This window comes from Mobula hypostoma, chromosome 18 (assembly GCF_963921235.1).
Source record: "Mobula hypostoma chromosome 18, sMobHyp1.1, whole genome shotgun sequence".
Lineage (NCBI taxonomy): Eukaryota > Metazoa > Chordata > Chondrichthyes > Myliobatiformes > Myliobatidae > Mobula > Mobula hypostoma.
The window spans coordinates 21,180,756-21,206,880 of NC_086114.1; the positions used below are offsets into that span (position 1 = coordinate 21,180,756).

General features: G+C 40.3%; 1 protein-coding gene across 1 annotated transcript in view; it reads right to left on the reverse strand.

The window, feature by feature from the left end:
- The window catches only part of si:dkey-192p21.6 (uncharacterized protein LOC565246 homolog), a 355,495-nt gene extending 331,339 nt beyond the window's left edge, over positions 1-24,156 (reverse strand). The window contains 1 exon segment of the mRNA XM_063070659.1: positions 24,035-24,156. Coding sequence (XP_062926729.1) covers positions 24,035-24,156 — 122 coding nt within the window.
- Positions 24,157-26,125: the final 1,969 nt, after the last annotated feature.

A 26,125-nucleotide genomic window follows, 5' to 3' on the forward strand; every position in this document is an offset into this window, starting at 1 on the left:
TTGTTAAATAGTAGAGTTGAATCATTAAGATTTATCTGAATCTATCGAACAGGGAAAGAGTAATAACGACTGTACTAAAGTTACTAAAGTAGCAATTTAGCTTGATGGCAAGATTCAGTTCTGAAATTTCCTCACTGTTCTATGGCAAAGTAGCAAAAGGGATTAATTGATCAATCCTGCCTGTTGCACAGAGGCAGTGGATCAGCGTGATGTTGATGAATAGCAGAACAGGTTTGAAGGTTAAGGTGGCCCACTCCTGCTCTGACTTTTTTATGCTGTGGAACTAAGATGTGTCACAATACTTCAAAACTGTTCATTGTCATGGATTTCAAAAGGAATTCCCAGCACACTGCACTGAGCTGCTGGCATAATTCAGTGCTCATGCCAGTATGCTCATGACTGACTTTACTTGAGACAAATAAAACTCCCAGAAATGATGGGTTACTGGCTGAGGAGTACTCAGTTCTGTGCGACTGGATGGGCCTGGACATGCTGGAAGAGTACAATGTTATGCTTTTGCCTGGGAGTATGTTAGAATCCAAAACAAGGCCATCAATACCCTTATCTACATGTAAAAAAGGAAGATTGTAGAAAATTGAAGATCTACCTCACTGTTAAATGTGGATTACAAACTTCTGTCCAGGTCACTGCCAATCAGATCAATTGTGCTCTTGGAAAAGCGATCCACCTGGATCAAACCAGCCATACCCAGCAAGGAACCTTCGGGTACTCTGATACTCATTCATACATCATTGCCTATGGGCAGGATAGTGAAGTATAAATTTGCCTGGTCAGCTTTTACCAGAAGAAGGCCTTTGACAGGATTTCACACACACACTTGATAAGTTCTCCAAAATGAGCTTTGAAAGAAGAACCATGCATTTCATCCAACTGCTCCTTCCTGTCTTGCTGTGTTTTCTTTATTGAATCCATCAGGAAAGACGAGAACGAAAGAGGAGTGATGGTGGCAAGCAATGGAACCGTTTAGATCAAAGCCTCAGTGTCTACATAATATCACAATTATCTGCTTGGATCCATGGCTGCTGCACTGATTTATCAGCACATGCAACCATTTTGAACTGGCCTCAGCCAACTGACCACTGGCAATTGGCCTAACCAAGCCTCCAGTCCCCTCACTATCAAGTCTCACTGCCTTAAGATGCTGGAGATGTCATTCGGTGGAGCCAAGACATGCAAGACAAATTGACTGAAACTGATAGGCAAAATGCAACAACTATTGAAGTGGCGCTATCTATTAATATCCAGCAAGAACATGATCATCAAGCATGAGGTGCTCTCTGTATTGCTGTATGTGGAGGAAGTGTGACCTATAACCTGCTTCTCTACCAAGTTGGTCAACCAAGCCAGCTTCCATTTCACTTAGGGATGGAAGATGAAGCACATCCCGTGAATCATGATACATGTTCCCAACATTGCCCTCATCCTAATGGCTACGTTAGTGCGTGGCTGTATTAAACTGTGTGTGGAACTGACTTAAGAAAACACCAAGGGTCACTTGTGTGTCCCCAGTGTTGCGAAAGATAGATCTAATTTAGTTGCTACACAATGTTCCATTTGGCTGGACACTGACACACACCTATCCTTTGTGTAAAAGTTCTTTCAAAGAAACATCTTTGACCACAATCCATCAGGCAATGGTCAGTACTGAACAACCTGCAGGAGAAGGACACAACGGATCTCATGGGATGGTTTCATCACAACCATTTGGCAGAGTCACCAGAACTCAACAACAAGCACCAAGACCATGCTTCACCCACTCCATCAGATCCTTCCTGCATAGTTAGCATCTCTTCCTCAACACGTGCAATCTGCTTGAGATGGCTGTAATGAGATGACACAATTATGGAATGCATTTGCAAAGAAGGTCTGTCAAAGGATACAATGGTCGATGTCAATATTTATCCTCAACATCTGCATAAACAAGTACATTCTGATCAATGGACTGTTCCCAAAGACACATACAGAGATAAAATGTTGGAAGATCATCAACTCAATGAAAGATGCATTTTGGTCTGCCAAAACTTGTTGGTCTCCCAGTGCAATAGGATGCTGCTACCGAGCTAAGGGGTGAACTAAAGTTCAATGCAGAAAACACAAAGACTTTGTGGAAAAGGACTGTCATCTAAGAACATGCCACCATTGCACACTGAGTGAATGGCTCATGTAGAAAAGCCTTCCAAACACCAGAAATGTGCAATGTCCAAGGAAACCACAGGAAGAGCAATAGTGTCTTACTTGCAGTATGTACTAATACTATAAATGTACATTCAATGGCCACTTTATTAGGTACACATGTACAACTAACCATTAATACAAATATCTAACCAGCCAATCATGTGGCAGAAACTCAATGTATAAAAGCATGCAGACAAGGTCAAGAGGTTCAGTGTTGGTCAGACCAGACATCAGAATAGGAAAGAAATATAATCTAAGTGACTTTGGCCATGAAATGATTGTTGATGCCAAACTGGGTGGTTTGAGTATCTCAAAAACTGCTCATCTCTTGGGATTTTCATGCACAACAGTCTCTAGAGTTTACAGAAAATGACGTGGAAAACAAAATAAAAAACATCCAGTTGGTACAGGGGTTTTTTATAGGATATGATGGATAAGCAGGAATGGGTACTAGGATGGCCGAAGATGGGAGGATAAAGTGTAGGTTAGGGTATGTGTGTGTGTGATTGGGTGAAGGGATTTAGAATGTAAGTCTATTGCACACTCCGGAGCAGAAGGTGGCGGTAATGCACCATTAAGCTGGGTGCCAACCGCTGTAAAACAAGACGGAGAAGAAGAAAAACATCCAGTGAGTGGCAGCTCTGAAGGCAAAAATGCCTAGGTAATGAGAGAGGTCACAGGAGAATGGTCAGACTGGTTCAAGATGACAGGAAGGTGACAATAATTCAAATAAGCATGCGTTACAACAGTGGTGTGCAGAAGGGCATTCCTGAATGCACAACACATCCAACTTTGAAGTGGATGGGATACAGCAGCAAAAGACCCTAAATATATGCTCAATGGTCACTTTATTAGGTACATGAAGTACCTAATTAAATGGTCAGTGAGTGTATAAACCTGTTAACAATATTAATTAATTAACTAGATGAAACTATGAATGTAACGAAAGCCATGCACTGGGTTTTTGTATTTCTTTTATATATTTTTATGAATAAAGTTAATTTTTGAAAAAAAAACAGTCTGAGTGAGATATAAATCAGGCCTCTGAAATTCCAAACTCGTTCAATTGTGCCAAGGAATTATCACCATTTATCTGTAGAATTGGGAAAGTTTAGTTGACATTCAGTTAATAATTCACATGAAAGTCTGCATCTCTCTCACTGGAGTATTCTTCCTCAGTACAACACGAGTCGCTGAAGAGTTTAAACCCATAATTCTGATCTAACATTCTACTTCAGCAAGCTCAGGAGGTGCCACCCTCAGAGCTCACCAGCCATCTGTGACTATTCACCTCTAGTTAGATAAGGTATCAATCAGCTGAGAGGCATTTTACTTTGTCCCTTCTATTTTAAAATTGTCCATATTGATTTCCCAGCAGATATATAATATGATCAAGGAAGCTTGAGGATTTTTTTGTGAGAACTGGTCGATAGATAGTTGGGTTAAAACAGAAAGAGACCCATGCATTGATTTGAAGATGATACGCTTTGCCAGTCCAGACAAGAACAGGGCAGGGAGAAATCCAATGCTTTCAAAGTTCACCCAAAGCTGACCCCAAATGCAATTTTCAATGTTAGCATCAACTTCATTCAGATTATTTATAAATACAGACAGAAACCATACCTTGGAAAGAACCACAGTTTGATATTTTGTTTGCCTTTATATCCTCTAAATTTTTAATAGGATTGTGTAAACTCTTTAAACTGGAGGGATATTCTGTTTTACAACATCAATTTTTATTAATAGGGAGACATCAATACAGGGGTCATTCTTGTTAAGATCATATTCAAACATTATGCCTAAAAGGGATTTAGCATAAAGATTTTTTAAAAAGGAAATAAACAGGGAACTACTGGAAAGGGAGAAAGATCAGTTATATCCAGAAGTAGTTAATTCATCAGTGCTTTGGTGTGAACCCTTGGTTAGAATAATTCAGATAAAAGGTTTTAAACCAGAAATGTTAATTCATCTTCCCTCTTTAAAGTGTGCATTTTTCCATCATCAACATAAATTAAAGATAAAGCCTTTCATTAATGAGATGCTTTTCACAAATACGCGTTGTGGCAAGGCACTATACATTCAGTGAAATGTTTTAAGGAGAGCTATGTTATTATGCCAGGGAACACAACAGCTGGATGGGGAATAGTGCTCATAAAGAGCAAGTTGACAACCAGATTACATGCTTTAGCAATGTAGTTTCAGAAATGAATAGCAAGAGAATGACCACATCCATGGCCACTTTTATTCACTTTAAGGAGGGGAAGAGAGACCCCTGTTTACTGTCTCACCTGAAAAATGGCACCTCTAATGTTGCTGTATTAGGACGTGCAAGGTAAGCTTCCACTCCAACTAAGGGTGTGCTCCTCACCCTAAAATAATGAGTTCCTGACTGTCTTCCAGTGACTCCCATTGTTGCTGGTGATGCCCCAAACAGTTGGTATAAAGATTGAAAAAAAAGGGAAATAAACAGGGAACTACTAGAAAAGGAGGAAGATCATTTATATCCGGAATCAGTTAATTCATCAGTGCCTTGGTTAGTTGCTTTACCCATTTTCAACTCTATCATAATGCAGCTGGACGATACAGCAGGGCCAAAAGCAAACTGGATGTCAGCTCTCGAGCCCTGAGGGAAGAGGTAAAAGGAGTACAGTGTTTTTAACAAACCTGTAAATAGATAGTGCAGTAATTCACTTCATTGAGATCAAAGCATTCACAGCTGGATCCACCACCATCTGTGCTCTTCTCTGACCACTGCCAACTTCGAGCTGACTGTACTATGGAGAGCATGCTGACTGGATGCATCACCACCTCGTGTGGAAGATCCAATGCACAGAATTGAAAGAAGCTGCAGTGGTTTGTAAACTCAGTCAGCTCCATCATGGTAACGGGCCTCCCTGCCTTCAAAAGGTGATGCCTCAAGAAGGCAGCATCCGCCATTAAGGGCCTTTACCAACCAGGACATGCCCTCATCTCATAACTACCATTAGGGAGAAGCACCAGGAGCCTGAAGATCCACACTCAACAGCCTCTTCCCCTCTGCCATCAGATTTCTGAATGGTCCATGAACCCACGCATGCTGCCTTGCTATCCTCTTTTGCAGTTTTATTTTGTATTTATTCTAACTTATAGTAATTTTTCTGTCTTGCAGCCACAAAACAACAAGTTCCATGACATATGACAGTGATAATAAACCTGATTCTGAATTTGATTCTGAAGACCAGAGGGCTGACGGGGGGACAATGAAGTGGAATATCAGACTGCTGACCCAGAAAACATCGAGAAACTGAAGAGATATTAAGGATGTTGGAGATATGTGAAGTGCCTCTTTGATTCTCCAGTGAACTGACGGGAAGCAATCATGGAGAACATCAAGACATTCTTCATCCTCAAAGGTGTTAGCAGTTGTAGACAAGTATATCCCCACAAAATCATTCAGAATCTTCCTCAACCAGAAGCCCTGGATGAACCATGAGATCCACAACCTGCTGAAGGTCAGATCGGAAGTATTCAAGTCTGGCAACCAAGAAAATTACAAGAGTTACAGATACATTCTCCGGAAAGCCATCTCACAGGCAAAGTGGCAACTCTGGATTAAACTTGAATCAATGAAGGACGCTCGACAGTTGTGGCAGGGTTTGAATGCTATCACTCTTGTAAAGTTAAATCAAGCAACATAGACAATGACAGGGCTTGGCTTCCAGAGGCGCTCAATGCTTTTTATGCTCGCTTTGACCATTAAAATATGCAGGAACCATCACTAACTCCCACAGGCCCCGATGATCCTGTGATTTCCGTCTCTGAGGCAAACGTGCAAGCATCCTTCAGCAGCATGAACACACGGAAAGCATCCAGCTCAGATACGGTACCAAGCCAAGTATTAAAGACCTATTCTGATCAACTGGCGGGAGTGTTCACTGAGATCTTTAATCTCTCGCTATGCTGTCTGAGGTACCCCTCTGCTTCAAGCAGGCTTCAATTATACCAGTGCCTAAAAAGAATGTGGTAACCTATCTCAATGACTATCATCCATTAGCACTTACATCCACAGTGATTAATTGTTTTAAGAAGTTGGTGAGGACGCATATCAGCTCCTGCCTGAGAAGCAACTTGCAAATTGCTGTAATTTGCCTACCGGTACAACGGGTCCACAGCATATGCCATCTCATTGGCTCGTCATTCAACTCTGGAACATCTGGACAGCAAAGATGTATACATCAAGATGCTCTTTATCAACTACAGCACAGTATTCAATACTTCTATCCCTTCAAATCTTATCAGTTAGCTTCAAGACCTTGCCTCAATATCTCCTTGTGCAATTGGATCCTCAATTTCCTCATTTACCCCAGTCAGTCCAGATTGGCAACAACATCTCCTCCACAATTTCCATCAGCACAGTTGAACCCCAAGGCTGTGTGTTTAGCCTCCTGCTCTACTTGCTTTACGCTTATGACTGTGTGGCAAAGCACAGCTCCAATGCCATATTCAAGTTTGCTGACGTCACCACTGTCATAAACCAAATCAAAGATGATGACGAATCAGTATATTGGAGGAAGATTGAAGATCTGGCTGAGTGGTGCCACAACAACAACCTCTTACTCAGTGTTAACAAGATTAAGGAGCTGATTATTGTCTTCAGGAGAAGGAAACCAGAGAGGTCCATGAGGCAGTCCTCATTGGGGGATCAGAGGTGGAGAGGGTCAGCAACTTTAAATTCCTTGACGTTATGAAGAAAGCATGGCAGTGCTTCTACATCCTTAGGTGTTTTGTGAAGATTCAGCCTGACATCCAAAACTTTGACAAACATCTGTAGATCTGTGGTGGAGAGCATATTGAGTGGTTGCGTCATAGCCTGATATGAAAACACCAATGCCCATGAACAGAAATTCCTACAAAAAGTAGTGGATACAGTCCAGTCCATTGTGGGTAAAGCCCTCCCACCAATGCGCACATCTACATGAAACATTGTCACAGGAAAGCAACATCCATCATCAGGGATCCCCACCACCCAGGTCATGCTCCTTTCTCACTGGTGCCATCAGGAAGAAGATACAGGAGCCTCAGGACTCACACTACTATGTTCAGGAACAATTATTACCCCTCAAACATCAGGCTCTTGAACCAAAGGGGATAACTTCCCTCATTCTCACTTGCCTATCACTGAAGTGTTCCCACAAACCACTCTGAAGGCCTCTTCAGCTCATGTTCTTGATAGGTATATATCTATTTTAATTTATTTATTTGCTTGTTTGTTCATCTATCCCTCTATTTCTTTCTTTCTTTTCTTTTTGCATTTGCAATTTGTTGTCTTTTACACAATGGCTGTCCACCCTGTTGGTGTGACCTTTCATTGATTCTATTATGGTTATTGGATTTATTGAGTAGGCCCGCAAGAAAATGAATCTCAGAGTTGTATATGGTGACATATATGTACTTCGATAATAAATTTACTTACAACTTTGAGCATTGTTCAGAAAGTAAGAAAGAATCTGGGAGAATTGTGTCACCTCTAGAAAACCATACAAAATCCACTCCTGCTGCAGTCATTCAGGTAGGAAGTGGAGAAAGAACCCTAAGGGTTAAAGAACCAGTAATTTTCCTCCTTTCCTCAAAATCACTCAAGATTATTTTGCAAATCAGAATTTTCTCCATGCAGCAGGATAAGAAATACTCACTTCATGTATTGCAAAAAAGGAGCTCTACGATCCACAGTCTTAAGGAAGAGGATGGCTCAGTAGTATCCACATAGCTAGATGTATTAAGGATCTACAAATCCATCAATGGAAGACTATACAAAGGAAAAGACCTAGAAAGCACAGCCTCCCAAAACTTCCTGTCCTCTGTCTCTAATGGCTTTGGCATCAGCATTGTAGGAGAGTCTGGCCAGCCACTGACCCTGGAGAAATTGACAAGATCCATCCATTACCTTGAGACAAATAAGATTCCAGGAAGCAACAATTTACTGGCCAAGTTGTATTTGGGTCTGTGGAACTCGGTGGGCTATGTTTCTAGTAGGTAGCATGTCAGAATTAATGAGGAAGGGCATCTTCACCATCACTTACAAGCAGAGTGGGAAGAGGAAAGACATCAAAATGGGTGACCCACCTCACTGATGAATGTTTAATAAAGATTCTACTGAAAGTCATTGCCAATTGAGTGAAAACTGTTTCTGAGGCTGGTGATCCACCCAGACCAAATCTATGCCCTACCCTTGTGCTGTTCAGGAATACTATTATCAACATGCTGAACAAGAAGTGGATATATTCCTGGTTAGCTTGGACCAGGAGAAGGTCTTTTGCAGAACATCACATACATACGTGATGGATGTGGTCTCCAAAATGGATTTTGGGAAAGGAATCATGAATTGAATACAGCTGCTTCATAGGCTTATCATAGGTGCTAATAATGAGTGAGAAGTAATCAACATCCATCAAACCTGAGGGCAGGCAATGTTGCCTATTCTTCTCTATCTTGTTTGTATGCTACATCAAGCCTTTTACTATATCCTTCAGGAAGGGCAAAGGCTTAAGAGGTGTATAAATGCCAGGAAGTGGGGGCGATCAGGGCAAAGCTTCCCTTTATACAGACAGCATTGCTTTCCTCTGCTTGGACCCTCGGAATGATCCACGAGTTGATCAACATCTGTGACCAATTTGAACCAGTGTCAGTAGTTGGACTCAACTGCAGTACTCACTGTCAGGTCCAAATACATCAAAGTGCTGGCAATCCATTTTGGGGCAAGTAAGATAAGAATTGACTGAAGAGGCTAGCAAAAATGAAGCAGACGTCAAGAATTTGGAACAGCCCTTCCTCTCAATAATGGGAAAGAAACTGAACATCAGGTGAAAGGTGCTCTCTGTGTTCCTTATCCACTCCCACACTTGAGCCATCTTCTGTTTCAACAGGAGATCCAGAATAGATCAAGTCCATTAGGTCAGGATGTACAGGGTTTCCAGATAAATATGGGGAAAACAGACCCAATATAGTTCTCATCCTGATGGCCACCTTTATCTGTGGTTGCATCCAGGAATGCATAGAGCTAGAGCATGAAAGCACCAATGTCACTATAGTTGCGAAGTATGGACCTAGCTTCATTACCACACAACATTCCATTCATTTAGACCAGGGGTTCCCAACCTTTTTTACGCTATAAACCAATACCATTACGAAGGGGTCCGTGGATCCTAGGTTGGGAACCCCTGATTTAGACCTTGCCACTGCACATATCCTTCGCAAAATAGTTCCTGGACAAAAGTACTTTTGACCCTGTCCATCGGGCAGTGGTCGGCACAACTGTTCCAGAGATCCTATGGGAGGGGACAGTGGATCTTGTGGGGTGGTTCCCTAACAACTTCCAAAATCTTTGGACAGAATGTCATATTGCCAGAAGTCACAAAGAAACAACAAAACATTGGTTGGCTATCAATGAGACAGGACTTTCCCATAAGATCCTTCAAGTCCATTAGGAGACAGCTTCAGCGCTGATGAGACGATCATCCACCTTCTCATGAAACATTGTTTGCCGGGAGGTCTGGAAAGGGAAGCAGTGGTCCTCATCAAAGATCGCCTTGAGCAGCTGCGTAACTGACTCATGTTTCATAAGATGATCCCAGGGACACTGAGACAAAAATTAATTGCTGCTGCAGGATCATCAACATAGCAAAAGACATCTTGGTCTGCCAGAAACTTCCAGTGTAAGAAATGCCTGCAAGCAAATGCTGCCCGCTGACACATTCTAGGGTGCAGTGTGAGTGCTGTATTAAAGCTCAGTGCTGTCGCTACAGTGGCTCTGTAGGGGGACCACAGGCTATTGTCCTACCACAACTGAATATTAGGCAGCTGGGCTTGTGTAGCAGCCTTTCGAATGCCTCATAGATGAATGGTTTAAGGAGGAAACGGGAATGGTATTAACACATTATAAGAGAATATAAGAGCCTGCAAGAAAATGAATCTCAAGGTAGTATAGGTAGCATTTAAATACTTTGATAATAAATTTACTTGAAATTTGAAGTAGTGCAAGACACACCCAAATACTATTTATTTTCATTTATTATGAATAATGTATATTTTTGAAAAAAATGGATTCCACATCCCACACTGCAGTCTGAATGATAATCTGAGGAAATACAGGTCAGAAGTAATGCCATAATTCACATCCCTGATTCACCAACTCTCACTGTCTGTGGCAATAGCACACTGCTCAAAGCAGCAGCAATTAAGTATTTGCTTACTTACTTATTGCCCATTACCACTACTGGTGTTTAAGGCAGCAATGACAGTCCTCTATCTCTGGTGTTGTTCAGGGCTTCCTTCATAATGCCAGTAGCTTCCTCTCAGTTTTCACCACAGTCAGTCACACAGGTCCCAGGTGGAGAGTCAGGAATACCAATCGCACTCACATGTAGAAGAGTTCCTCATTGCTGTTTCCATAACAGTTTTGTTTTACCATTCAGGGTTGTTAGCCCTGAGCTGAACCCCTAAACTGGAGGACCGGTGGACTACTCTTGGTCTGTCCTCTACCCTTTCACCTGTTTGGCATGGGTGACCCTACCAAGAGTCAATTTATAAAGTCCTGATTCCAGCCAACATAGCTCCCTGAGTCATTGAGGCACACAAGCCTCCAAACCCAACAACAAGGTTGTGGTCCTCTCGGTGGAATTAAACATTTGTTCAACATTAATGCTTCAGCTGTCAATGCAGACATATACTTTTGTGCCTTGAACCAAAGTTTGGACTTCTCAATGAAGCGACTGCTCGACAGCAAGGTTTCTGAGCACATTTATACTATAAAATTAGGATAAACCATTAGATATACAGCAAAGTTCCCTCCAATTTTTTTTACAGCTACGCAACCAACCATTGCTCTGAGCAGGAAATTTTTACACGGCCTGAAAACTGTGCGGCACTTTAAATGTTTTTTTTTGCAATATGCACATCAAACAAACACAAACCACAACTCACAACACAAGTAAATTATGTCAGAAAGTCAAAACAATTAAGAGGCACAATGGCAAAAGTAAAACATTTTGACTAGACGGCATCGGCCAGCAGTTTATTAACAATGAGCTACCGACTTCCATTCTGTGATTAATGTTACAATTTGTAACAATATTGTAACTTGAAACACTGATGATATAAATACATCTAAGCTCTAGAATGTTACAAAGTGATGGCACATGGTATGTTTATTATTTTAGAAAATGTAAGGATTATACTTATTAACACATAATTTATAGGGTATTTCACAATTATATTAACATAGATCTCTAAACTATATTAACATAATTTCAAACTTACATTAACATGATATAAAAGAAAATTCCAGCTGCCCAGCAACAAGACTATCTACGTGGGAGCACTTCAGTTACTGTGCAACCACACACACGCACAGCTTAGCGGGAACAGTGATATCCAGTTACTTCATTAATAGAGAGAGAATTAACTGTTTGAATGGTGTGTTGTACCATTGAACAATGGAGGAAAAATTAAATGCCCCTTTCCTAACAATTAATTAATCTCAAAAATGTATTTCTGAAGGAAATGTTGAGCAGGAGCTGATACATCCGAATTAAGTGATTGGCAGAGGGAAGCACTGTGCCTTGTAGATCAGCAACACTGGAGTTTGCAAATTAAAACTTCATGTAAATCCTTAATTATGCCAACCACAGGACAACATAGGGGATCGAGCAGACACCAAAGGTATCATATTATACCAGAATCAACAGTCTTAATGAGCAATCAAGTCAGAGTTAAGACGCAACTCAAACTGTGATCAAATGGCTCACTATTCTATCATCATCACCATAATGTGACCTAGAAACAAGAAGACTGGGCACGGTAGCTTTTATGGGAGTGATAAATTTGATTATTTTACAATCAATATTTTTCCGCAAGACCTTTCTCATTATACTGGAGGATGACTTTGAACAGACAGCACTCCCCCAGGACCTACATTCCCCCTTTAATTTCACCCTTCCCTCGAATGATCAGCTGGACAATATTATATCTGCCTTTTTAAATTAGCTCATTTTCCTTTGAGCATAGGATTGAATGAACATTAACACAGAATAGTCTGAATGACCTTGACTTTACTCTCTGAATATTAGTGTGTAAATGCTTAAAGCATTTTCAACAATTCCCATCCCCAATATTTTAACAAAGCATTCAATAGATTAATATCTCCATCATGGCAATGGCACGGCACTTTCACTGTCTATCCATACAACTGCAAACAAAGGCAGAGACACAAGAGAGACTGGATCAACATGCGTAAAATGCTGGAGGAACTCAGGGGGTCAGGCGGTATCTATAGAGGGAAATGAACAGTTGACACTTTAGGCCGAAGCTCTTCATCAGGACTGGAAAGGAGGGGGGCAGAAAATGGAATGAAAGAGTGGGAGATAGTAGAGGCAAAGACCTGGCAAGCGAAAGGTAAATCCAGGTGAAGGGGGAAGGCAGGAGGTGGGACGGGGGGAAAGGTGTAATAACCACACACAAAATACCGGAAGAAGTCAGCAAGTCAGGCAGCAACTATGGAGGAGAGTAAATTGTCAATGTTTCCGTAGATGCTGCCTGATTTGATGAGTTCCTCCATCGTTTTGTGTGTGTGTTGCTCAAGATGGCTAGTTTCTGCAGAATCTCGTGTGTTTATGATATAAGAAGCTTGGAAGTGATTGATGGGGAAGGCAAAAGGCTGAAGAAGGAATCTAACAAGAGAAGACAGAAAACCATGGAAGAAACGGAAGGAGGTGGGGAACCTACGGGGGGGGAAGGTGATGGTGACAGGCAGGTCATGAAGGTAGGAAAGTGGAAAGGGAAGGGATAATGGGGCCACAGGAACAAGAGAAAATGTGAGGGGGGGGGTGTTGGGCAGAGGAGAGTGGTTACCAGAAACTAGAGAAAATGATGTTCATGTTGTCAGGTTGGTAACTACCAAGATTGAATATGAGGTGTTCCTCCAGCACTTTGTCTGTTTTGATAACTGCAAACAAAACCATGAGGCTCCTCAGTTATTTTACATTATCTTTTTTAAATTAGATTGACCAGTCTCCAAAACATATATGTCTTCTGCAGGTTATAGCTGGGCTCCATTCCTGTGAGCTGTTCGTTATCCAGACAGCTCAAAAATCACAAAGGCAGCCAGGGGTAACAATCCCAGGCAGCAGAAATTGCCTGCAGCCATGCAGCAGCTGCGAATCCACCCACACAAATCACCTAAACACTCATTCATATGGATGGACATTCGTAATCTGGGAATAGAGGGGATTTTGGTTAATGGGGGCCCGTCAGAATCAGTACATTTTGGCCCAGTTAAGTGGCTGCCCCAATTATCAGAAGTTTCATGGAAATAATTAAAAAGGTATAAAAAAGACAAGCTACCATTTAACTGAGTAACAAATTATGTAGGTATTTAAATGAAATACGGAACATATTAGAACACTACCAATGCAACTGTAGTACTATAAAACTGTATTTGTTCCTAATAGTTATTGATGGAGGAATCAATCCAGTGTATACTGCCATGTAAATGAACAAAAATCAGTGCAGATAATGGACTACCTTCATACAATGCTTTCAATGACTTACATTTTCGTTGTAAATTTCAAGATGATTGTCGATTCCTTCAAATTCTTTGTAGTTCCTAATTTGTTGTAGTAGTAAAATCCTTTCATTTTCACTCCCAGCCGTTTCTGGCATCTCCAAACATGAATGCTTAAAACTGTCGTGAGTAAAAAAGTTCTGTATTGTCTTACTGCTTATTTCTCGCCAATTATCAGTGATAAAAGTCATTGCTTTTTGAACACAAACACACTCAACTCACGATATTTAAAAACTTTTCACTCTAAGCATGGTGTAGTGTCTCATGGCCATACCAGTGTAGGTGACAGATGCTAGTTAAAAACTTTTCAGCAACATTCTCCAGTCCCAATTAAGTGGCATAATGTCCCAGATAAATGAAGGGAATCCTGGTTATTTTCTTGATTAGTTTTTGTTCTTTAAGAATTGTCCCAAGTAAGTGGCTAGCCCAATTAACCGATGGCCCAATTAACTGGAATCCACTGTATCTGTATTTATGTATTTGCCAACCAACTTGATAAATTATATCTTATTCCTGAAAGCATATTAGCAAATATTCCTTCAAGATTTAAAATAATGGTTAAATCACATTTGAAAAAAAAATATACAGTGGATGTCAGTTAATTGGGCCATCTGTTAATTATGCCAGCCACTTATTTGGGACAATTCTTAAAGAACAAAAATTATTCAAAAAAATTGCCGGAATTCCCTTCATTTATTTGGTAATTGGGGTAGGAGTCTTGCCGAACCAGTTCTAACAAGGGTCAGTCCCACGCATTTGTGTGGCCATTGGGCACTGCACCGTGCTTAGAGCGAACAGTTTTTAAGTATCTTCAGTTGCATGCGTTTGTGTTCAAAAAGCAGTGATCTCTGTCACTGATGGCTGGCGAGAAATAAGCAGTGAGACAATTCAGAACTGTTTTGCTCACTGCAGTTTCAAGCATTCAGGCTTGGAAATGCCAGAAATGACCAGGAGTCAAAATGAAACTGCATGAAACTAAATGAAATTCAAAGGTATTGACAATCTTCTTAATAATTACAATTAAAATGAAGATTTGGAGGATGAAATCATTGATAGCATTATACAAAGGCAGTCCATTATCTGCACTCGATGTCACTATGTACACTGGATGAATTCCTCCATCAATAATTATTAGGAACTAATACACAGTTTTATAGTACTGTAGTGCTATTGCTGGTGTTCTAATATGTTCTGTGATTCATTTAAATAAGTACTTTGTTACTCAGTTTGTCTTTATTTTCCTTTTTAACTATTTCCATAACTTCGACTAATTGGGGCAGCCGCTCAATTGAGCCAAAACGTATAGGTCCCAATATGTTTCAATTAACTGGAATCCATTGTATTTCTATCACATATTTTTAGTCATTGAAGTCCTTTTCTTTTGAAGTCTGGTCAGTGTTACTATCCCTGTGGGATAAACAGACTCTGCTACAGTTGGAGCAGGGAGTGCATAACAGGGTATTTGAGTAATTTGGTTGATACGATATTCCATCCAATGTTTTTGCTTGGTTTCTGTGAATCTTTGAATAATAAAATCTAGGTTTTTGATGCCTTCCCAGATGTTCCCATCACAGCCTCTAAGGAGTTTGGACATTCTCTCCATGACCCCATGGGTTTCCTCCAGGTGATCAGGTTTCCTCCCACATTCCAAAGATGAATGGGTTATGTGGTTAATTGTTCACTTGGCTGTAATTGGGTGGGCTTGTGGGCTCCAAGGGCCTGTTTCCACGCTGTATCTGTAAACAATACAATAAATGTTTCGTCTCCATTTTGAGAGCTCACAGGGCAGGGATTCTCACAGTCAATGAGGATATAACATTTTTTCTAAAAAGACTTTGTAAACAATCGAGATATTTTCTTTGTCCTTCCGTAAATTTATTGCCATGAGGAGATTGTAGTGGAGCACTGGTTTTTGGGGTTTGATGTTGAAGGTACAAATCAATGAGGCCAAAAGAGCTGACTGAGTGTAATTGAGCCTACCGTTGAAGATGTTGGCTTGGGAAAGGATGCCAATGGACGTTCATTTTCCTTACTAATGGATTTGGAGGTTCTCACAATATCTACATTGGTGATATATCTCCAATGTTTTGAGGTGTCTAATATAGGTAGCTCACCTTCTAGCATATAAGAAGGCAAGGATTACTAATCTTGGGTAAACTGTGAATTTAGTGCCATGTTTAAGGTATTGTCTTCAAATATTCTTTTCCTCAGATGGCCAAGGCTATGCTTTAACATGTTTATGGTTATATGAATTAATTTTATCTAGAGCCCAAGCATCTAGTGTAATTGGGCAGTTTATATGCCAGAATACTAATTGCAGAAATTAGTTCCTGGCTACCTAAGTTAATGATAGGCATCCGTTAACCTCATGAGACCATGAATTTGCGCCGTAGAAGGTTTCCAGGGCGCAGGCCTGGGCAAGGTTGTATGGAAGACCAGCAGCTGCCCATGCTGCAAGTCTCCCCTCTCCACGACACCAATGTTGTCCAAGAGAAGGGCATTAGGACCCATAAGGCTTGGCACCGGTGTAAGTTAATGAGAGGGACACACAAAGAAACTGTAGGGCATGTCCAAGGATGCTGATTAGCATATTAGATGTGGTGATGAAGAGTGCAGATGAAGGGGTTGCCATCTGAAAGATCAATTGGTCATTTTCATCCAAAGATTCTAGCTGGCCCACTGAGTTCCTTCAGAATTGTGTGTGCTGCTCAAAATTCTAGTACCTGCAGTCTATTGTGTCAGCATATTATACATGATTGATATTGTGCAACTAACTTTTAACCATACACACACACAGTCACAAATGATATGGGCCTGGAACCCTGGACCAGGTCCTATCAGAGTATTTAAGGCCGTTCAGTATTAGCCGGAGGAAGTCCAAGGTGTTGGTCTCCCTGAGAGCAGGTTCTTCTTAACACCACTTTTCCCTACAACCATAATTTGTGATCTTTATTCTTTACAAAAGGAATAAAAGATCAGGGAAGAATTGTCATTGTAAGCGAGTGCATGTCATGCACAATAGAATATCATAGCCCCAGGCTCCAAAATGGGGAGGATTCCCACTCAATACTTCTTCATAATGTGCGCAAGAGATTCTGCAGATGCTGCAAATCCAGGATAACACACACAAAATTCTGGAGGAACTCAGCAGGTCAGGCAGCATCGATGGAAAGGAATAAGCAGTCAACGTTTCAGCCCGAGACCCTTCATCAGATATCCTGATGAAAGTGGCTCGGCGTGAAAATGTCGACTGTTTATTCCTTAACATCCAGAATTTTGTGGGTTTTTTCAGTTCAAGAATGTCTCTCAAAGATTATGAAGCTGAAACTTAATTTGCTGCAGAACTGTTGTCAACACACTAAGAAAACCCCAATCTATCTATCTTTAAAATCCAGTCACAGAGTATCAGGTTAGCATATCACATAAAACACATCCTTCGTATTGGACTGTTAGTGCCTCATTAAAATGGCAAATTATTGAATACAAATGCATTCTGCATAGATCATTTTGCAAATTTATTTCCAGCTCTATTGTTTTAAAACAATCAGAATAATTTAGAAACAAAGCAAGTAACCATCAATTCAACAGGAACTTTGACTGCTATCTTCTATCATTTGTTTTGGTTAATTTAGATGATTAATAATAGATTAAAAGCCATCACCATGTTCAAAAGAATACTTAAAAGAACAATATCTGGTTAAATTACTGAAGAAAAGAAACATCAAAGGGAATTGTTCCTGGTTCATTTCCAATCATCTGTGTTCAAATTTCCAATTAAATACAATTACCTATTCAAAGAATTCCCCTTCCACTACTTAACCGCGCTCTCTGTTATGCTTTGAAGCAAGGCAACGAACAGTAATGCACTGTTTCACGGAACAGGAGGAATATGCAAGTAGTAAGGGACTCCATTTGATTTATAAAGAACAAGATAGAGAATCTTTTTGGACAGAAATGAACTCCTTTGCCATCTAGTCCCAGCATTCGGATTTTAGAAGCACTCACTTGGATTCTAAATCAATTTATACAGCTTGTTCTCAATAATCAAAGTGTCCAATACCAAAATATTTTTGATTAAAGGTGTGAGAGAAAAAGATTATGACCTAGAAATTTAATTTCATGACACTTTTTTTTCCAGAGCAAAGCGACTGAAAATCATTTGTTCCAGAGTAAAACATAACAGCAATCATTTCTGTACCACTTCACATTGAGAAATTCAATTGCATACTTTTGGTCATTAATTACATTGCTAATTTGTTAGATTTCCTACATCCGCTATTTAGAATATTAAAGCTACTTAAGGGTGTTACCCAGAATATTAAGTTAAGCTGTTTTACTGATCAGCTATTGAAAACTCACAGAACAACTCTCTACACTGCTCCTACAACAATCACCAATTCCAGAGTAGGAAGCCAACTAAATTAAATACCCTAAATTATCTAAAATAAAACCAGAAAAATGCTGAAATACTCAGCATCATAATGGAGTTTTGATCAAAGGAAATTGGTCTGAAATATTAACTTGCTTTATCTATCCACAGATACTACTTGACCCACTGAGTGTTTTCAGCATTTCCTTTTATTTCAGATTTCCAGTGTCGGCAGTGTTTGGTATTCAACGGCCACATCTCCTAGACCTATCCCACCAGAGTAGCACCCGCTCAGCTCCCCACCCCGCAACACACAAAGGAAAGAAAATAGTGTCTTTAAAGAGAACCAAAGCTTGAGCTCCATGCTATAAGGAGATTGTACGTTCTTACTCTTCTTCTCCTCTGACTGTTCCAGTATCGTACCACACTCCAAAGACTTGTGGGTTAGCAGTGGTAGAGGCAGAAGCCTTGGATGTGTAGTTTCGGGCTATGGATCAAATGCTGGAAGTGTGGTGGCAGTTGTGGGCTATCCAATACAATCCTCCCTGATTTAACTAGACACACATAAGGCTCATCACTGTATATTTTCATGTATGTATGACAGATGAAATTTGCAGCATGGGGCCCATGACCCTTTACCTTTCACAGCACCAAAGCTATTTCAGGTTAACTGGTTGAGCAGCAAAAGGATTATTTGGTAGGACTACCATTTCATGCCAGTAAGACGTCAGTGGTGATCATACTAAAAGCTACCTAATCTAATCCCACACTTCCAGCACTTGATCCATAGCTTGAAACTACACATGCAGGGCTTCTGTCTATAGTACTGCTTTCAGCAGTGAGTTCCAGATATCTAACATCCTCCTAGTGGAAATTAAACTTTCTCCATCTCCCTTTCAATTCTTCTAGCAACTACTTTAAATACATGACATTTCACATTCACCTAGCTCCATTGGAAAATATTATGCACCTTTGCTTAGTCTCCCTTCAAAATTTCTCTGTTAGTCGTAGAGTTATAGAACAGTATAGCATAGAAACAGGTCCTTTGGCTCATCGTGTAAATGCCAAACTATTATTCTGCCTAGTCCCATCGACCTGCACTGGGACTATAGCCCTCCATACCCCTACCATCCATGTACCTATCCAACTTTATCTTTAACTTTGAAATCAAATCCACATCCACTACTTTCACTGGCAGCTCATTCCACACTCTCACCACCCTCTGAACGATGACGTTCCCCCTCACGTTCCCTTAAATATTTCACCTTTCACCTTTCATCCTTAACCCATAACCTCTAGTTCTAGTATCACCCAAACTCAGTGGAAAATGCCTTCTTGCATATGCCCTATCTATACCTTTCATATGTTCTACTGAAAACAAACCTAAACTATCCGATCTTCCCTCATAGCTAGAATTTTTCAATCTGCCGGCATCCTCAGAAGCTTCCTCTGTACTCTCTCCAGTACAATGTGGTGACAGAACTCTACACTGCTCTGTACTGAAGATGTGACCTTTTGAGGATTGTTTGAAGTTTTAACATTACCTTCCTGCTCCTATATTCTCTGCCAGGTAATTTTGAGCAAAGATGATCATAAATTGATAAATTAGTAACAATAATTATAAACTTTTTTTAAAGAGGAAGGATTAGTCTTGTTCGTTATTATTGTGTCACATTGTTTTTCTCTTAATAAAGTGTAACTGAAACATATTGAAATAAATGAAACATTTTAGAAAACCTGTTCAAAATTTACTAACTTTAATCTTTAAAAAAAACAATTGAAAAATATTCATGGAGACAATAAGCTTCATAAAGCACCTGAATATTATCACTTACAAATGACAGAAGGAAAAATATAAGCAGAGTGAAGCCAATGCAACCGGTCCAACTGTTTACTATCCAAATACTAATGTCTACCCTAAGACTGCGAGGATTTCAAAACATGTCATCCAACATCAGGTGCTCTCACAACTGGCTAGCTGGCACCAAGCTGACGTGAGACATTTCCTAGGAGAGCATCTCACTGCTCTTCGGTTGTATTATTCAAAGTCCAAAGAGCTTGAAGTTCAATGTAACGTTATAATCAAAGAACATATATGTCATCATGTACAACCCTGAAATTCATTTCCTTGTGGGCAGTCACAATAACTACAAAAAAACACAGTCAAATCAATGAAAGATGGCACCAAACATCACAAGCTACAACCACTGTGCAAAAGACAACAAACTATGCAAGTACAAAAAGAGATAATAGTAATACATAAATAAATATTGAGAACATGAGATATAGAGTCCCTAAAAGTGAGTCTATTGGTTGTGGGAATAGTTCAGTGATCGGGCGAGTGAAGTTGAGTGAAGTTATTCTCTCTGGTTTGAGCCTAATGGTTGAGGGGTAATAACTGTTCCAGAACCTGATGGTCTGGGCCCTGAAACTCTTGTACCTTCTTCCTGGTGGCAGCAGCAAAAAGATAGCATGGCCTGGATGGCGGGAATCTTTATTACAGATGCTGCTTTTCTACGACAGCACTCCATTTAGACGTGCTCAATGGTGGGGAGGTCTTTATCTGTGATGGACTGGGCCATGTCCACTATTTTTTATTGACTTTTCCACTCAAGAGCATTGGTGTTTCCATACTAGGCCATGATGGTCAATATATTCTCCACCATATACCTCTAGATGTTTGTTAAAGTTTTATATAACATTGCCAAATCTTTGCAAACGTTTAAGAAAATAGAGGTGCTGCGGTGCTTTCTTCGTAATCTGACTTAAGTGCAGGACCCAGGACAGATCCTCTGAAATGATAACACCGAGGAATTTAAAGTTGCTGATCTTCTTCACCTCTGATCCCCTGATGAGCACTGGCTCATGGACTTCTGGTTTCCTCCTCCTGAAGTCAATAATCAATTCCTTAGCTTTGTTGACATTGAGTGAGAGCTTGTTGTGCCACCACTCAGCCAGATTTCCTATCTCCGTCCTATATGCTGATTTGTCACTACTTTTGATCTGGCCAACAACAGTGGTGTCATCAGCAAACTTAAATATGGCGTTGGAGCTGTGCAGAGTCTGACAGTCATAAGCATAAAGCGAATGGAGCAGGGGGGTATGCACACAGCCTTCTGGTGCAGCTGTGCTGAAGGAAATTGTGGAGGAGATGTTGTTGCCAATCTGAACTGATTGGGGTCTGCAAGGGAGGAAATCCAGGATCCCGTTGCACAAAGAGGTATGGAGGCCAAGGTCTTCAAACTTATTGACTAGCTTTGAGGGGATGATTTGCCAACCTGCAGTCAATGAACAGCATCCTGATGTATGCATCTTTGCTGTCCAGATATTCTAGGATTGAGTGACGAGCCAATGAAATGGCATCTGCTGTTGACCTGTTGTGATGATAGGCAAATTGGAGTGGATCTAAGATGCTTCTCAGGCAGGAGTTGATTTGTTTCTCATTAACCTCTCAAAGCACTTCATCATAGTGAATGTAAGTACTACCGGACAATAGTCACTGAGGCACTTCATTCAGCAGTAAAGATAATCCTTATGTATCTTCTTATTATGGGTGGGGTTTAAAGAATCATGGGTGACAATGCATGCTACCTACCAACAAATGTGTTTCAGATGCCATCCTAGGCAAATGCGCTATAGGTTCACTATCCCACCTATGCCATAGCTAATAAAGGAAAATATTTTGTTTACGTTTTTAGACATCCTTTATAGCTGTCTTGCTCCCTTTTCAGAAAAAGTGCCTTTATTCTCCACACTTCCCAATTTTCAAACATTTATTTTATATTCCCTTGTTGTTACAGCATTATATCATATTTCTCTGGGAACATTCTGCTTGTTGCTTTTCTGTCTAACTGAGCAGGTCATTTATATTCTTGCGAAGTTGAAAGATTTCCTCCTTCTGTCATCTCTCCTTCAAGCTTTGATAAGTGTTCAGTCAGACCAGGAGTCACAAATGCCATTACTAGCAACATAAAGTGGAACTCTACCGGAAATGGTGGTGATTTGCAAAATTCATGGCTATACCTAACACTACTCATATATCAAAAGATGTGACTTGCCGGAAAGAAGGCTTGCCTATTCTCCCTTACATCCTCACAAGGAGAAAGCAGTTGTCCTTTCCTCACCCAGTTAGTGCCATATTCAGTAACCTATCTTAACAATTCTTGTTATCAACTTGCACTACATTTCAATAAAGGAATTTTAGTTAGAGGGATTGAAGTAAGTGAACAATGTTAAGATGCAGGGAATAATGGCTCAGTACTACGGCATGTATAATGAGCGTGAAGTCTCACTGCACTGAGATCAGCGCCGGCCTTTCACCTCTGGTCCAGATGTTTAATCTCATACTGACTGATGAAGTACTGATCATTTTCCAGTCATAAGTAAGAGAATTCCATTATAATCTAAGTGCAGATCTGTTGTTCATAATTGCCATAGTTAAGAAAATGAACAGTTGCACCCATAGGAGCCATTAGGAAGCTGTGGTGTGAATTGGAAGTGTCACACTTGCAGTATTGATGTCTGCTTGACACTGACATGAAAACTGCATTATTATTACTTGCAAACAACCTGACCTGAAAGTAACAGAAGTTCAGTGGATATCTACACTATGCTCAATTTCCTGCAATAGAGATGCAAATGGATGCTGGGTTATGAAATAAGATATTAAAATGACACAACAGCAAGACTTGCAGCATCAAATGTCTGATAAGAAACATTCAAGTGGAAAGGTTAACTCTGTTTAACACTGTATTAGTGCTGCTTGCTTCAATTTCCCAGCACTGGTAATCTATCTATATTAGTTGGGTTTCAGTTGATCCCAGCAGTGATGCATGTACTGTTCCTCATTAAGATCTTCTCAGGCTCTCAACCATATAAAAGTCCACTATTTTCCAGCTTCTTTCAAATATTTTTTGGTCCAGACTCATGCTATTTTGGTTCAACTGTGTACAATTCAATTGCTATTCTAGGGCGTTTGAATTAGTTGAAATGACATAGAAAAAATTATGAAAAGTGAACACAGAAAGTCAAAAAAGAGAAGACACAGGAAGTAAGATTAGGAGAGACCAGGAATGGTTGGAAGAAGAAAGGTGAGCATGGAACTTGTAAATGCTTTACAAATCAAAGTTAATAGAATAGAATGGCGACATTCAAATGTAGCCCCCCTGGCCACCCTCAGGGTCGCTCGGCTCGCTGTCATCTAGGGAAACAGCCCTCGGCCCCGGCAAACAGGGTAATTAATTTGTGTGGATGCTGTGTGATGTACCCCACCCCGCCCAAATAACAGACAATACACCAGATACGATTAAATGATTTACAGTTTATAGATATTACTGGAACTAAATAATTAATAGAGAGTAAAGTATAAAAGGAAAATAAAAGGTGCCACACTTATCAAAGTTCAATCTCTTCGTGCACAAACAGTTGGAGCTCAAGACCCTTCTTCTTCACCCTGCGACCCTTCGGACCACCTCGACCGGTCGCCTGGGACCAACAACAGTGGTCGACCAGACGCTCCACACGAGTCCATCTCCGTCTCCTCTCCTCGCTGAACGCCCTCCTGGGGTTCCGACCCCGTTAGCGGACTCACAGCACCTGGTCCATCCTCTGACTTTCTCTCCTGCCTTCTGCCCCAAAACCCCGCGCATACAAATCTTCCAGATACACCAAAGTCATAACAACTATCCCAACTGGTTCGTAACATCCCCTTATCACCCCCTAACCACAACAAGCTGCTAACGCAAAACTTTCTCAGCGTTTAACATAACAAAGAAGCATTCCCAAGTATAACATAACAAAGAAGCCATTTTAATTAGCCTACACAGTAACATAAAAGACGAAACCCTCTTACACAAATATAACTTTCTTCTTACCTGCAGATGACTGAGTAGTTATGCTCATCTCCAACAACAATCTGGAATGTCAAGGGGAACAGAACACTCACAATAGCACTAGAATCAGTGGGATTGTCTCCTTGTTGAGTCTCTGCACACATGAGAACCTGATCGTCGTCGTCATGGCTATCCCTCGAGGTTGAGGATGATGGTCTTCATTCTGAAGTGGCCCACAGAGTGAAGACGCCTGTGTGTGTATTTGTTTAACGGGTACTTGATGTTGCACTCCAAGAAGCATACGATACTTCACAAATCAACCAACTGATTCCAATGGCATGGAAACCACGACGATTGGAGCTGATGGATTTGTTGCAGCCTTCATCCGCCTTCACAGCCGTTGAGTTCGAAGTAACTTCGTCCGCGTGTTCCACCGTTAAGGTCTTGGTTGGATTGTTCTTTGTCAGGGACCTCACCCTTGACCTTACTGCCATGGGTGACCCTATCAGGAGCATAGCTCCAGACGGCATTGCTCTTGGGATCACAGGACCACACAAGCTTCTCCACCACGACAAGGTGACAATCCACAGAGAACCTGATAAAGACACTATAAAAGAAGAAATATTTTCAGCATCCTTCGCACTTTTGCCTCGAGAGTTCTCAGTGATTCACAGCCTCTCATTCTCATTCAGAGCAACACTTTCTCCCCTCCTCTATCTGTTCTCTCACTGTTTTATGTTGCAAGGACACTATGTTGACTTTAACCTGACTAATACTATTCCTCCTTTTCAATTTATTTACCCTGAAATGTTTACCTGTCCTCTCTCTTCAGGTACTGAAAGGATTATCCCTGTTGTCCTGACCAATATCTCTGCAACAACACCAGTAAAATGGATTATTTGATTATCATCACATGAACGTTTATGGAAGCTTTCTGTAGATAATTTTGCTGCTGTGTTTATTGCAAATTAAGAAAATGAACAGTTTCAACCATAGGAACCATGAGGAAACTGTGATGTGAAATGGAAGCTACACACAGACAGAATTGATGCTTGCTTTGCACTGATGTTAAGGCTGTATTATTCAAACTATCCTCCAAAAGTAGTTTATAAACTGCTTTGGTATATTATGAGGTAATGACAGACACTAAACAAAGCTTTTCTTTCACATTTTCAGCATTTTTTGTTTATATTTCAGATTTTAAAGCAGTATTTAAATTAAGTAATTCAATAAATTTTAGCTAAAATACCGAAGGAAATATTATTATTCTAATAGAAAAGTATCTCCTGTTAAGATGAGAATATTCAGACTCTTACAATTAAATTTTATCCCATTGTATTATCAAGTTGATATTTTTCACTATTGATTTCATAAGAAGGTACAGATTCAATAGGGCTCAAGATCAGACAAGGTAGTTAACATTCAAATTCGAGAGTTGGAACTGGTTTGTTATTGTCACATGTACTGAGATATAGCTTGTCTTTCATGCTGTTCATAAACATCAAATCTTTATACATTGCAGTAATGTAGTATAAGGTAAAACAATAACAGAATGCAGAATAAATTATAACATCTACAAAGAAAGTGCAGTGTAGGTAAACACAAGGTGCAAGATTATAATGAGATACATTATGAGATCAAGTGAGCACCATATAGCAGGGAACATTTAATAACAGCGGGGTGGAGGCAGTAGAGCACAACACTGAGATAGGAAAATCCAAATGAAGTGTTCTTTTAACAGGTGATTGCAACTGGAACTGTCCAACCAAAACTAGGATGCAGCACTTGTTTAAAAAGAATCTTAGTGTGGTGACAGAATATGATAGGGTTGGTTTGACGATATCAAAGGGACCAAAGGTTTTCCGTTCCCAGCACATGGGAAGCAGCTGACCAAAATGACTTGACAAATTAAACCCATTCCTTAAAAAATTACTTTTAGCTTAGTTTTTTTCACTCACAAAACAAACCGACATAGTACTATATAGTTGAAAACTGGGTTAACCCAGTACAATTGGTACAATATTGTGCACATTTCTGGGTGCCCATCACATCAGGAAATTCATTACATCTTTTGTTTATTCACGGTACCATGACTAACAGTGAAACAGAAATAAAAAAAGCTGCAAATACTCA